The sequence below is a fragment of the Cibotium barometz genome, chromosome 22, assembly GCF_041138505.1.
Source record: "Cibotium barometz isolate CiBa-2024 chromosome 22, ASM4113850v1, whole genome shotgun sequence".
NCBI classification, from domain to species: Eukaryota; Viridiplantae; Streptophyta; class Polypodiopsida; order Cyatheales; family Cibotiaceae; genus Cibotium; species Cibotium barometz.
In genome coordinates this window covers 12,145,824-12,159,747 of record NC_141067.1, presented here as the reverse complement: position 1 = coordinate 12,159,747, position 13,924 = coordinate 12,145,824, and the positions used below count along the sequence as shown (strand labels likewise).

At 51.8% G+C, this 13,924-nt stretch overlaps 1 protein-coding gene across 3 annotated transcripts in view; it reads right to left on the bottom strand.

The window, feature by feature from the left end:
• Positions 1-200: 200 nt before the first annotated feature.
• Positions 201-13,924, bottom strand: part of UCP3 (Mitochondrial substrate carrier family protein) — an 83,445-nt gene continuing 69,721 nt past the window's right edge. For 2 of the 3 annotated variants that reach the window (XM_086816432.1, XM_086816431.1), the window contains exons 3-4: positions 1,059-1,454; positions 201-908 (exon numbers count right to left, since the gene is read on the bottom strand). In XM_086816432.1, coding sequence (XP_086672558.1) covers positions 360-908; positions 1,059-1,439 — 930 coding nt within the window. In that variant the 5' untranslated portion in view covers positions 1,440-1,454 and the 3' untranslated portion in view covers positions 201-359. The remainder of the gene's footprint in view (positions 909-1,058; positions 1,455-13,924) is intronic. The other variant, XM_086816433.1, reaches the window with a different exon arrangement.

Sequence of the window (13,924 nt, the reverse complement as noted above, 5' to 3'; positions counted from 1 at the left end):
AGAACCTAATTCTCACTATGTGTACCCTGAACATGTCCTCATAGCCTTGGCATGTGAGGACTTCGTAAGTTGCATCAAACTTGTGGTTTTTATGTGGTGATCGATGACTTGAGTGTGTCAAATCAAACACAAAGTTATGTGGGCTGTGTGATCAGACAGGTAGATTAAGCACTTTTTTAAGCAAATGAAGCCACCATGGATTGTGAGACAACATGTCACTTCACATAGCTCACATAAATTGATATAAGGAAGCAAGTTGCAACCTTGCTAAATTAATATGGTGTACTAACTAAGCCTGAACAATGAAGTAATTAGGACCCTTCAGTTGCCTACAACATATGCTATTCTTACTCCACATGTCAAAACGACACAATTCCTGCAGCTTGTCGCATCTGCTCATAAGAAACCCAAAATATAAGTTGCCATGGCCCAAGCCGTGCCCATGTCGGGAAAAAACCCTTCCACAATGCCATGATACCCTCAGCCCGAACTGTTTTAGAGAGGCAGTCAATCGAGTTTTTGTATGCAGCAGGTCCCCCATTGTTCACACTGGAGGCTTGATTCATGATTCTTGTCTTGATAACATCAGCCGGACAGCTAAGCATTGTTGCACATAGACCAGACATAATGGAGGCCAAGGTGTGGGCATAGATGTTATCATAGCAAATGCCATTACGTATCAACAACTGTTTTGATTGATCATAGCATGAAAGTTCTCCCATATTGACAAGAAAAGCACGTTGAGCATTTGGACCCACTCCTCTCCAAAGACCCAAGAACCCATCTTCTTTTACAATTTTGGAGAATGCATCCCACATCCCACTGTAACGCGGTGGGAATCCGAGCTTCACAAGGCGCCCATCTGATTGCATTCTCACTTTCACCAAATCTGCGGGGCTAGAAATTATCTGCAGGGGGTCGAACGCCCAATTTGTGAACCGGCAAGCTTAATAAAAACTGGCATGTTGAAAGAGAAGAAGTAGAAAAAAAAATCGTGCACGTAAGTGAGCCCGCCCCCGAAAAAAAACACACATGGGGGAGAGAGAGAGAGAGAGGACCTGTCCAATAATGCCAGATATACCACCAAGAAGAGCATGCTGGGCCACAGCTGGCGGACTACTCACATTTTCTACTTGCTTGGTTGCACTCCGAAGCTGCTCATAGGTAACAATTCGAGTGCTTGTATAGAAGACATGCCTCAACAAAGCAGGTGAGAGGCCTCTATATAGACCCCTGAAACCTTCTTCTTGAACTATTCCTATTGCTGTTTTGATTGCCCCCTTTGCCACACCACTCTGCAGAGCTCCTTTCTCCCCTTGCAGCTGCAACCTAGTCTTTGTTATGTCTATAGGAAAGGTTGCAGACTCTGCCACGACTGCTGATGCCGAGGTGAGTGCAAGACATATGCCCAAGTGTTTGTCTGTCGTTGATGAAACCATGGTTCAACAACCAACCTGCATGCAGAATGCCAAAACAATACATACGTAAACACATTGACAAGACATATACATACAACGCTTGAAGTTGACAACTCACAAATCCAACCAGAGGACAGATAGCTGCAAACAGACCGCTAGCAAAGAAGAATCAAGTAGAACTAGTAGAAGGCCAAAACATTGCCCCTACACGCAAATGCTACGCATGGGATAAAAGAGGTTTCTATGCTGCCCGACTGCTGCAACCTGGTTGACTGGAGATTGACAAGCATAAGGCAGTCGGCCTGCTGTAAATGCTGGCCGACTGGCATATGAATACTCCAATGCTTTGTTGGCTGGCCCATGCTACTGTCTAGGACTGTGGATAGCCCTTGGACAGGCCAATAGAGCCAAGGCATACAACAAATATTCCTACAAAGGTACAAAGGTACAAAGGTACTACTTCTGTACAAAATGTTGCACTGATGATCATGCCAGTGTGTCACTATGTACCCCAGTGCCGGATGCACGTGACATTCCCTCCTGTTTAACTTGGCCGCAGGTTCATCTAAGGCTTCCAAGTAGTCCACCAACAATTAAGGGTACTCCTCAAAGAACTCTTCATCCAGCCATACTCCTTCATGGGTTCCTTGGTCTTTAAACCTCATATAAAATTGTCGTATTCTTCGACCATATCCATGCTTCCATCTGTGGAGGAGAATTTGCTCTGACTCTATGACTTCAGCTTCGTCGAGCATATCTGGTTGTTGCTCTTCTGATATATCCTGCAATGCTGGACCTACGTATGGCTTCAACCAAGAAACATAAAAGACATTGTGCATAGTCCAACTTTCCGGCAACTTTAACTTTAAAGAGACATCACTTAACTTCCGAATGACGGGAAATGGACCGAACCTTCGGAATGAAAGTTTGGGACAGCGCTTACCCACTTGCTTTAGCCATTGTTTCATGATGCGGAGATATACCCAATCGCCTTCCTTAAAGTTGACATCTCCCCTGAATTTGTTGGCTTGCCAGGTATATGCTTCCTAAGCTTTAGCAAGGCCCTCTTTAACTAACTCCATGATTTCTGAGAATGTCTCGATAGTTTTATTGGCCTCAAGAGATGATGACACTTGTCTCGTCAAAAGAGATGTGAACCAACGACCAAATGCAGCCTCAAATGGAGTCCAGCCAATACTCAATGAGTGAGTATTGTTTAGGATTACTTGAACCAATGGAAGATATTGTTCCCATTTCGACTGCTAGTCATGGTAGTATGATTTGAGAACGTCAAAGGCCAATTGATTGTATATTTCTGTTTAGCCATATGTTTGTGGATGGAATGCACTAGACAACTGCAACTTAGTCCCAAAGTAGTAAAAAAATGCTCTCCAAAAATAGGATGTGAATTTTGGATCTCTATCTGATGTGATAGTCCGTGGCAAACCACCAATGGGATACCAAAACAGAATGAACAAGCGAGCTATGTCCTCGGCTGTGGTTGCCTGCTTCCATGGAATGAGCATCAAAACTTACAGAATTTGTCCACAATTATCATACACTGTGTGTTTCTAGATCCAGACGGGAAGAGGACCTACGAAGTCCATACTGATGTTGTGAAAGGGTCCCTCAAGAATAGGTAAAGGCTAAAGTAACCTTCCTAATTTGTATAAGGAACTTTCACCTTTTGACATATCTGACATGATTGGATGTGTTGGTAGACATCCCGTCGCATCTTAAGCCAATAGAATCGAACTTCTCCAAGGTACTGTTGATACCCCGATGACCTCCGACAAGAGAATCATGGATATCATGGAGGACTTGACGCTTTTCTTTGACTACACAGAGACGGTTCTTTTTAAAAAAAACCAACCATCTTGTATACTATAGTGGCCAGGTTTTGAATTGGCAATTGATATTGAGTCCCGAACTCTTCCAAGTCTAGATATTGTGCCTTCATATTGTCCATGTCTTTGGCTTGCATTTCCAGCACAGTGGACTCCTGCGATGTTTGGATTGTGCCTTTTCCACTAAGAGCATCGACAACGGGGTTGTTTTTGCTAGGCACCTATATAGGATGGTTGATTCTTGAAAAACAACCAACCATCCTATATACTGTAGTGACATAGTTTTGAATTGAGGGCCAACTAATATTGAGTTCCAAACTCTTCCGAATCCAGATATTGTGCCTTCATACTGTCCAAGTTTTTGCCTTGAATTTCCAGCACAGTGAACTCCTGCGATGTTACGACCCTGTGTTTTTCCCTCTAGGTGGGCACGGGCACGGGCACGGGCACGGGACGCACAGTGTGGACAGGCATCAAGTTTGCGTATGAAAAGGAAAACCTATATGGTGGCCAGCCGAAGTGTGAAAAGGGGACAAAAAGGAAAATTTTATTGTTCATAAGGTTTTTAAACCTTTGATGCTTTTAAAAAAATAATATTATTTTATTTTGAAAAGCATACATTTTTAAAACCTCTGCTTTTAGCGTTTTTTAATGAAAAGCACATCACCTCTTTAAAAAGAGCGAAAGGTGGTGGATTGGAGGAGGTGGTCATGGCGTGGTGCATGGTGAAACGGTATGCATGGACGCTGCTGTTGCTAGAGCGCTGCTATTGTTGCACGTATGGCCACCAGGTGGCGGGTGAAGCTGTTGCGCAGGAGCCACACGCGACTACTGCTGCTGCTGCCGCTGCTGCTAAGGTGCTGCTGTTGCCGCCATCTACTGCTGCTAACCGCCATCTATGCTGCTACCGCCATCTGCTGCTGATGCTACGGCTGCCGTTGCTGATGCTGCCGCTGCCGCTACTGCTGCTGCTGCCGCTATTGATGCTGCTGCTGCCGCTACTGTCGCTGCTGGTTGCCGCTGCTGCCGCCGCCGCCACCACAGGGTGATGTTGCTGCTACTGCCGTTGGTTGCTGCTGGGCGCTGTCAGGTGGGCTGAGTAGCTCTAGGCGCCAGATGGGTTGCCATCAACCATCAACCAGACAGGTGGGCAGCCAGGCAACAAACATCAGCCAGTCAGACAGTCAGTTGGACAGTCAGGTGGACGCCAGGTGTGGGAAAGCAGTGCAAAGGATGGGCACACAATAGTGAATTTGGCCAAGTACTGGTGGACATGGAGCAAGTTACTTGTATGTGACAGCCAGGCGGGTTTTCTTGCATTATGGAGCAGACCGCATCGCTGAAGCATCTCCACAGCCAGACTAGACAGGTTTAGACCAGCATGATAGAAGCAAGTCTATGGGTTTATGGCATCGTGATTGGATGGTGCATATACGTGGATTTATCTGTCATGGAAACAAGACATTGGTCTTTCGAGAAGAAACAAGACTTTGGTATCGAGGATACAGGACTGGTTTATGGATACAGGTCTATGGTTTATCGGATACAGGTCTTTGGTTTCGTGTGGAAAGCATGTCTCTGGATTCATGTGAACAGGTTCTAGTTTTCTCGAGGTTACATGCAAGCTGTGACTGTAGGAAGGACATATGGTTTGGAACAGCCCTACTGCTGTTTGGGAAAGGGTTGTGGAATCCATGGTTGAGATGGAGAAGACCTTTTCAACCAGGGAGGTGTCGTACATGTGTGCCTTCTCTATGGAATGCTTTGCTGTAATAGCGAGAGATCTTATTTGGAAAGTCCTTGGTGAAAAGCTAAAAGGGATCCTATTGGTAAAGGATTCGACAAGTTGTACTATGTACTCATTTTTGATCAAGTAAAGAAATACCGCAAGGGGCGCCACTACGTTTTGGGGCCAATTGGTGTCCTTGTACTATTTGCACGAGCATTCTAGCTCCCCTGTTTGTTTTCCTTTTTCAAGTTCCCATGGGTGATGAAGTGTTTTGTGTGCGAGTGTTTGTTCCACCGCCCGTCAGATTTCTGAAGGCCGGTTTCATGCGATGTCTAGATTGTGCCTTTTCCACTAAGAGCATCGAGAATGGGGTTGTTTTTGCTAGGGACGTATTCAATCATTCTCCCAAATTGTTGGAACAATTGACTCCATCTGGACTACCTGTCACTCAATGTGCACTGGGCATGGTTTGCAACCATTTAAGTGCTTGGTGATCTGTCTTAACTGTGAAGTCCCTCATGTACAGGAAGTGCTTCCAATGTTTAAGAGTGGTCATCACCCCCAAAAGCTCTTTGTCATACACCGAATAATTTTTTTTTTTCGAGAAAAGATCCTTTCATTAGTTATGTAAAAAACGCCCGTAGGGCTACAAAAGAGATCTCTCCTGCTCCTAACAGAGAGAAGAGCAGTGAATACATCATGGCAGCCCGGGAGACTCTCCCTAGGTGCTGCAAAATACAAGCATCAGTCTAAAGGACTGAGCGGCTAAATCATACAATGGGGGGGGGGAAAGAGCCAAACAGGTGGCCTGTAGTGCCAACGGGGGGATCCCGTGTGTAGGGTGTAGAACGGGCCGCAGCGCCAAGTGGTATGAAAGGCCTGGCGCCGTAAGATCGCCTCATCCGAGTCTCCCCGGATGCGGTCGTACTGTCCTCGCAGGGTGTGGATAAACTCCTGCCAAATCCCCCGAACAGTCTCTGCTGGTGGCTCTAATCTCCCCTCAAAGGCCGTAAAGCACCGGGCCCTCCAGGTGAACCAGATGGTGAGGCTGCTGAGGAGCTCCCATCGTAAATCCCTCTCCTGTGTCCAGCTGGCGGACGAGAAATCCGGTGCCGGAACCAGGCGAGGCTGGCCCCTAATAAATCTGATGGCCTGACTGCCCTGCTCCATCTCATAGCCCATAGCAGGCCCTGACGAAGTCGACCAAGCGGCGGCACCCCACGTAAACATACCCTCTGGAGAGAGGGGGGCCAGAATACGCAGCATCCGCAGCCAAATCTGCTGTGCCTGAGGGCAGTCCCAAAGGCAATGTCTCTGTGTCTCCATAGGGTGGCCGCATCTGACGCAGGCCGCCGGAAGACCGCTGTAAACAAGCCAAGTGCCAACTGCTGAGCCCCTGTGGGCGACCAGCCGCTGAAAAGCCGAGATCCTGCGGGCCTGTCGACTAGCCCAGAGCCGAGCCCAGAAATCCTCCAGGAACTCCTGTGATAGTCCCTGCAATCGCCAATGCCCCGCTGCCGCTGGAGAAACCGTCCTCCTCGCCGTCAAAATATGCCGTCCCAGCCGAACAGTGTACTGGAAAAATGTGATCTCTGTGGCCTCAAGGGATGCATAAGGATCATGCCACTCGTACTCTCCGGGGTCCCACTGTAGCCGGGCCAAGGGGCGCGCTGCATATGCCCATATGCGCCAATCCGGGAGCACGTCAGCAGGGTCGGGGTCAATATGCCACTTCCGAGAAGCGGCAGCCACTACCCGAATCCTCTGAAAGGTGCACTCTGCAACCAAAGGCGACTCCACCTCCACTCTCTGGAGTCTGCCCTCATCCTGAATCTCATAATAGAGGCATCTGCCATCCTCAGTGCTAGCTCTGACAGCAATCAGGATCTCCAACTGTGTAAAGGCTCCCATCCACCGTGGGGCCACTGGCTCGAGAGGTGTGAACCACTCCTCTGTAAGTGCCTCCTGAATATCATCCCTCATAATCAACCCCCCTCTGAAGTGACTCAGCCTCTCCACCTGGGTCTCCTCTGGTAGACTGCAGAAAGCCTGCCAGTCTCCAAAACTACGAGCTGGGCCTGCCGCTAAAGGTCCCCAGGCAAGACGAGGCCGAGAACCCAGCATATGACCCTGCTCTGTACGAACCGCTGGGCTCCAGATGAGCGGCTGCCTGGCCCGCTCCTCAACACAAGAAGGAGGCCGCTGAGAGAGCCCCGGTCTCAGCAGCTCCCAAGCTCTCAGGATACTCAAAGCAAATCTGTCCTCCCATCCTCTACTGAGGCCTATCCTCCTCATCTCTATGAAGATCCAGCGAATCTCTGGTGCCCAAGTACCCCCTGCAGGAGGCGCCCGGGCCTGCAGTCGCTGCAAGAGGAGCTCTTTCCAAGGCTCAGCGCCTGGAAGCAACCCCCGAACAATAAGCTTCCCCAATAAAGCTCTACTCTGATCGACTGGATCTATAATGCCCAAACCGCCCTGAGCCAGCGGAAGTGTAATAACTGCCCATGCAACCTTTGCCCGAGCTGGCTGACCGTCCCGCCCAGACCACAGAAAGTTCCTGATCAGCCTCTGTACCTGGCTGATGCAAGAGCTCGAGAAAATCCAGCAAGACGTAATGTACCACATAGTCGCTAACAGCACCTGATTTGCCACCACCACCCTCCCAGCCAAGGATAGTCGAGCTGTACTCCAATACAATAGCTTCTTCCGAATGCTCAAAAGAAGCGGGGCAATCTGCTGCTCAAGTGACAAATCGAGGCCAATCTGGCATCCCAAATACCGCACTGCTGTGCCGGGAGGAATCCATCTAAAACCGGGGTCCGGACTCCATGCCGGAGTGGGAGCACTACTGATCCAAAAGGCCACTGTCTTGCGCCAATTGATCAATGCTCCCGAAGCTGCACTAAAAACCTGGAGCGACTGCTCTGCCCGAATAAGATTGGCCTCTTGGCCATGCAAAAATAAGCCCGTGTCGTCTGCAAACTCAGCATCAAGCAAATCCTCCCCCCGGACTGGGAGCTGAAGTCCTCTCAAACCAACCTCCTCTGCCGTCAAATACATACTCATAGCCTCCGCAAAGAAGAGAAAAAGGAAAGGGGCGAGAGGACACCCCTGACGGACTGATCTGGTCAGCTCAAAACTCGGCCCCCGACCTCTTGCAATCAGCACCTGGCTGCGAGCTGTGGAATACAAAGCTGCCACCCCTCTGATCCATCCTGGCTCAAAGCCCAGGCGTAGCATAGTGCCCTCTAAGAATCCCCAATCAACTCTATCGTATGCCTTCTCAAAATCGAGAAGCATCACGACCAAGTCCTCGCCAAGAAACCTAGCTCGGGCCGTCGCCTCCCAGAAAGTAAAGATGTTGTCAAGGATACTGCGCTCCTTGACAAATCCTGTCTGAGTAGCATGAATCAACTCCCCCAGGAAGGGCTGGATCCTCAAACTCAAGGCCTTTGCCAAGACCTTGTAGACAGTATTGAGGATCGTAATAGGCCTCCAATGCCGAATATCATCTGATACTCCCTCTCCCTTGGGGATAAGATAGATCAAGCCCTCTGAAAAGCTCTGCGGCATCACCCCAGTGTCCAAAACATGCTGAAAGCCCCTGCGGAGGCCTGGCCCCAAAAGGTCCCAATAGCGCATAAAAAAGGCCGGCGTCAGTCCGTCCTCCCCTGGGCAACTATGTCGCGGTAGGACCCTCAAGGCCTCGGCAAGCTCAATCTCTGACAGAGGCGCACCTAGAACTGTGCGCATATGATCTGTGACCCTCCTTTGCACATGGGCCCACACAGTCTGTCTGCATACATCACGATCCTCAATGGCTGGCTCCGCTGAAAGCAAGTCACTATAAAAAGCAGTGGCAATGGCTCTGATCTCCCCGAGCTCAGTAGCTATCGATCCATCCGGTCTACCAAGCTGGCGAACCCCTGCTCGCGCATGACGGGGTCCAGTGATCTCAAAAAACTCCCCAGTCACTCTATCACCAAGCTGCGTCCACTGAGAGGCCTGACGACGATAGTAAAACTCATGTCTCTGCTCCTCTGCCTCTCTAACCTCCTGGCGTGCCTGGCTCAGCTGGGACGCCACCCACTCACATGCAGGCTGCTGCTCCTGAAGGCGCTGTAGCGAAGCAAGGCTGCGTCTCAGCCGTTGCTCCCGCTCGCGAATCTCTCCCAGTCGTGTCAAAGCTGCAGCGTGTAGAAAAGAGCTAAGATCAATGAGTCCCTGGGCACACTGGCCCGCTGCATCCTGGTCAGAGCACTGACTATCATGCCAGATCCTCTCAATGTCCTCAGCGAGACTGGGGTCTGCAAGTACCCTCTCCGGGATCCTCAACTGCAAGCTGGGCTCCCGTGTCCCCTCCTCCAAAGTCAATATAACTGGCGCATGATCTGAAAATGAGGTGCCAGCAAGAATGCCGACGGAGCCCCCTCGCTCCCCCAACCAATCACCCACATAAAAGCGATCAATCCGAGATAGATTAGTCCCTCCCTGCCGGCGATCCGACCGAGAGAAACTAAGACTGTCCTGAGACCGGGAGAAAGCCCCATGCTGCCATGCATCAGTGATCCTCAGTGACATGCAAAACCGGTCCCAAGCTGCAAGCTCCGTGCCGTGCACTGTAACATGACTGCCTCCCACCCTATCTGCCGGGTCCTCAAGCATGTTGAAGTCTCCCCCAACACACCAATGTGCGGCCTCTGGCAATGCATCTGTAACCTGAGTCCAGAACTCTGCTCTGGCACTAGCATGATTGGGCGCATAGATGTTGAGCACACCCAATAGCTCATCATGCATCCTCAGAATGACATACTGTGCTCTACCAGGCACAATGATCCCTCGATCCACAATGGCCTGCCGCCATGCATCTGCAATAACCATGCATACTCCTCCCTGTCCACCCAAAGGACCAAACCCTGCAGACCAAAAAGTGTCCCATCTACCAGGCATCACCGAACCATATCTCCGGATCCTGCTCTCACCCAAGTGGTGCTCCTGCATCATCAGAATGTCAATGCTGCCACCAACCAGGCATCTCTGTAGCTCCTGCCTCAAGCAGCCTCGATAGCGTATAAAGTGTGCTCCGCCAAGGCCCTGTACATTCCATGAGATGATCCTCATGGATGTCCTACTGAGGTGGATGCTGTCTCAGCCGTGCGGCGGGCCTTCGCAAGCGGCTTGGATGGAGAGTAGTCCCCATCCGAACGGCTGCGAGTCTGCCCACCCGGTGTACTGCAAGAATCCCGGATCAGGCGCCAGTGGCTGTGACCCATGGCGACTGCCTCCTGCTCTGACATAGTAACCTCGTGTATACTCACATATCCTGGGTCGCGTGCCAAATCTGCAACTATGCGCACGACCAAATGCCGAATCCCGGATGTATCCACACTCCCGGGATCCAAGAAAAAATGAGCCAACTCCCAAAGTCGGCCTATCACATCTGTAACCTCCAAATCGCTCATGTGATGAGAAAACTCAACTGCCTGAGTCTTCAACGTGCTGAGAGCGAGCTCTAGAGTCCACTCCCGGTCACAAGGTCCACATAGAGGGAACGAGAAGGCCACCGCTGAGTCTAGTGCCTCCTCCCCGCGGGCCGGAGGTATCACTACATGCACTCGGATGGGTGCTGGCTCATGGGGGCCCTCTGCTCCAAAAAGCCGTGTGAAGGTATAATCAAACGCCTCCGAGAGCTGTCAAATGCCGAGGCGACTCAGCCGACTGCAGATAGATGAAATCCGTGAGGCCCTAATCGGCATAGGTCTCCTCTGTGATGCTCGAGCGAGGTCAGTGCTCAGCGCCCTCCGGACTGCAGGTGAGCGCCAGGGAACTGCCAGGACCTCCCGGGAAGGCGAGGCGGGCGGAGGGGGAGGAGGGGGAGGCGAGGGAGGAGGAGAGGGAGCCGCTGCCGAGACCGGAGCGGGGGCGGGAGGAGGCGATGGTGGAAGCGAGGCGGTGGGAGGGGATGGGTGTGGGGGAGGTGAAGGAGGGGGAGCTGGCATCTCCTGGTCCTCGGTCGCTGCAGGGGTCTCCTCCTAAAGGGGAGCAAATCTGTTCCTCACGGGAACCCAGTGAGGCTGAGACTGTGGCTGCTGCTGCAGCAGTATCTGGGCGTGCTGCTGTGGCTGTCTCCCTCGACGGCGCCCCTGTCCAGGCTGCCACTCCGAGGTCTCTGTGGCCTGAGCAGGTGTCCCTGAGGCAGCCTGCCGAGCCGAATCTGTGGGCGGGCCATCCGTGGCCTGCTGCTGTGGTGAAGGCCGAGGTCTCCTGCGAGGGCAGGCCTTGGCCAAATGACCGACCTGCCTGCAAATGAAGCACTGGTTCGGGAGCCCCGAGAACTCCACTCTCTGATCTATCCACCCCCCCCCTATCCTAGGTAGCTGAATGACCTTAGGAAGGGAGGAGATGTCAGATACCAACACTCTGACCGAAGGTAGCCCAGCTGCTCTGGCCACCACTGAAGCTGCTGAGGGGCCCGTCTCAAGAACCGAGCCCACCAATGCTCCGAGCCTGGAGAGGAGCGGAAGATACTCCCGGCGGAGACCAGGGAAACAAACTGTAATATGGAAGAGGCGCTCTCCCTGCTCCGCCGCAGCTGGGTCAAATCCATGCTGCCAAGGCCTGAAGAAAGCCCGAGCACCCCTGATATCCAGAGGACTCATGGCAAGGACCTTGGCAACGCTCTGGGCGGCCTCGAACTCGATCTGATAATGTCCCCGGCCCAAGAGCTGTACATCCAGGATCTTGCCCACATCTGCAAGAAGGCGAGCCTGAAGTAGATCCCTGATCTCCCCTCTGCTGGGGCGAGTGCCGACTATACGGCAGATGGTGGAGTGAGCCTGAAGGCGTTCCACCTCTGCGGTGAGGCTCGCTTCCTCTTCCGGCGAAAGAGAAAGCCTGATGGGGATGACCTCAGGGGCGGGCGAGGGGGCTGCGGAAGAGTCCCTCTGAGGCGAGGCGGGAGGAGTCTCCATCAGAGTCTGAAGCTCAAGCGAAGGCGAGGCGAAAGCGGAAAACCTGCAAGAAGCGGGCTGCACACCAAGAGGCGGAAGGACGGATGACAATGAGGTAAAAAAAACAAAAACCCCCAAGGGGTGAAAAGCAGCACGACAGAGGAGGGAGGGGGGGGGGGGCGAAAAACGGAGGAGAGGCCCAGAGGGGGGGGGCGGCGACAACGCGAGAAGGAGGGGGGCGGGGCGCTGCTGAAGGGAGGCGGGCGTGAAGAGGCGAAGAGGCGGGGGGGCGAACTGGCGGCAACGGGGAGGGAGGGCGAACTGGCGAAGAGGGGAGGGGGGCGAACTGGCGAAGAGGGGAGGGAGGGTGAACTGGCGAAGAGGGGGGGGGGGGGGGGGGGGGCGCAGCAGCGAGGAAGGAGGGGGGGGCGGCGCAGCAGCGAGGAAGGAGGGGGGGGGGGCGCAGCAGCGAGGAAGGAGGGGGGGGCGGCGCAGCAGCGAGGAAGGAGGGGGGGGGGGCGCAGCGGCGAGCAGAGGGGAGCAAGCGGGGGGCGGAAGGAAAGAAAAGGCCGCGAGGAGGGGGGGGGAGCGATGGCGCGCAGAGCAGGGTGGAGGCGGGAGCTTCAGCGAGCGGGTTCACTATCAGTCGCATAAAATCTATCTTTTACACCGAATAATTCTTTTCGGCGTTATTCAACTTGCGGCTATAATAAGCCGCTAGCCTACAATCTTGCTATAAATTAACTCCAATAGCAAGGTTACTGGCATCGGTAATCACCTCGAAAGGATGATCCCATGATGTCAGCTTCAAAACTGGCAACTCAGAGGCAACTTTCTTCATTGCCAGGAATGTCTCTAGAGCCTTATCCGTGACAGACACTTTCTGGAGATGAGTCTTCACGCCCTCGAGCAAGTCGGTGAGAGGTGCCGCAAGGTCAGAAAACTTGTCCATGTGTGTGTTCTAGGCCTGACAAAGACCCACAAATGAGCGGATTTCCTGGGCTGTCGTGAGAACATCCCAACTGAGGATTGGCCTGTACCTTTTCAGGGTTGAGGCTAATCCTTGATGAACTAATGATGTATCCCAACTGAAACCGGCCTTCAGAAATCTGACGGGAGATTAAACAAACACTCCCACATAAAACACTTCATCACCCATGGGAACCTAGAAAAGGGAAACAAACCGGGGGAGCTAGAGTGCTCCTGCAAATAGTACAAGGACACCGATTGGTCCCAAAACGCACTGGCGCCCCTTGCGGTATTTCTTTACTTGATCAAATATGAGTACAAAGTACAACTTATAGAATCCTCTACCAATAGGATCCCTCGAATCTTTCACCTTGGACTTCCAAATAAGAACTCTCACTAGTACAGCAAATCATTCCATAGAGAAGGCACACCTGTACGACACCTCCCTGCTTGAAAAGGTTTTCTCCATCGCTACCATGGATCCACAAACCCTTTCCCAAACAACAGAAGGGTTGTACCAAACCACATGTCCTTCCCTATAGTCACAGCTTGCATGTAACCTCCAGAAAAACTAGAACCTATCCACATGAACCCAAAGACATGCTTTCCACATGAAACCAAAGACTTGTATCCGATAAACCATAGACCTGTATCCCATAAACCAAAGGCCTGTTTCCTCGAAACCAAAATCCTATTTCCTCTCGAAAACCAATGTCCTGTTTCCATGACAGATAAACCATCCAAGCATGGTTGCCAAAACCTAGAGAGAGAAAGATAGAGGACGTGTCAAGCCATCCCTGAATACACATAAGTCCAAGATGAAGAGCAACAACACCTCTTCCAAGAACATCATCCTGTGCATATGAAGCTTGATCCTCTGCATTCTAATCTCGTAAACAAAACCTGCTTGTGAAGAGAGAGAGAGAGAAAAAAACCCCTTGGCTGTTAGCCCCTCAGTACCTCCTTCAACTCGCCTCCTTCCAAGAGAGATAGAGTAGTGCTGTCCAACCC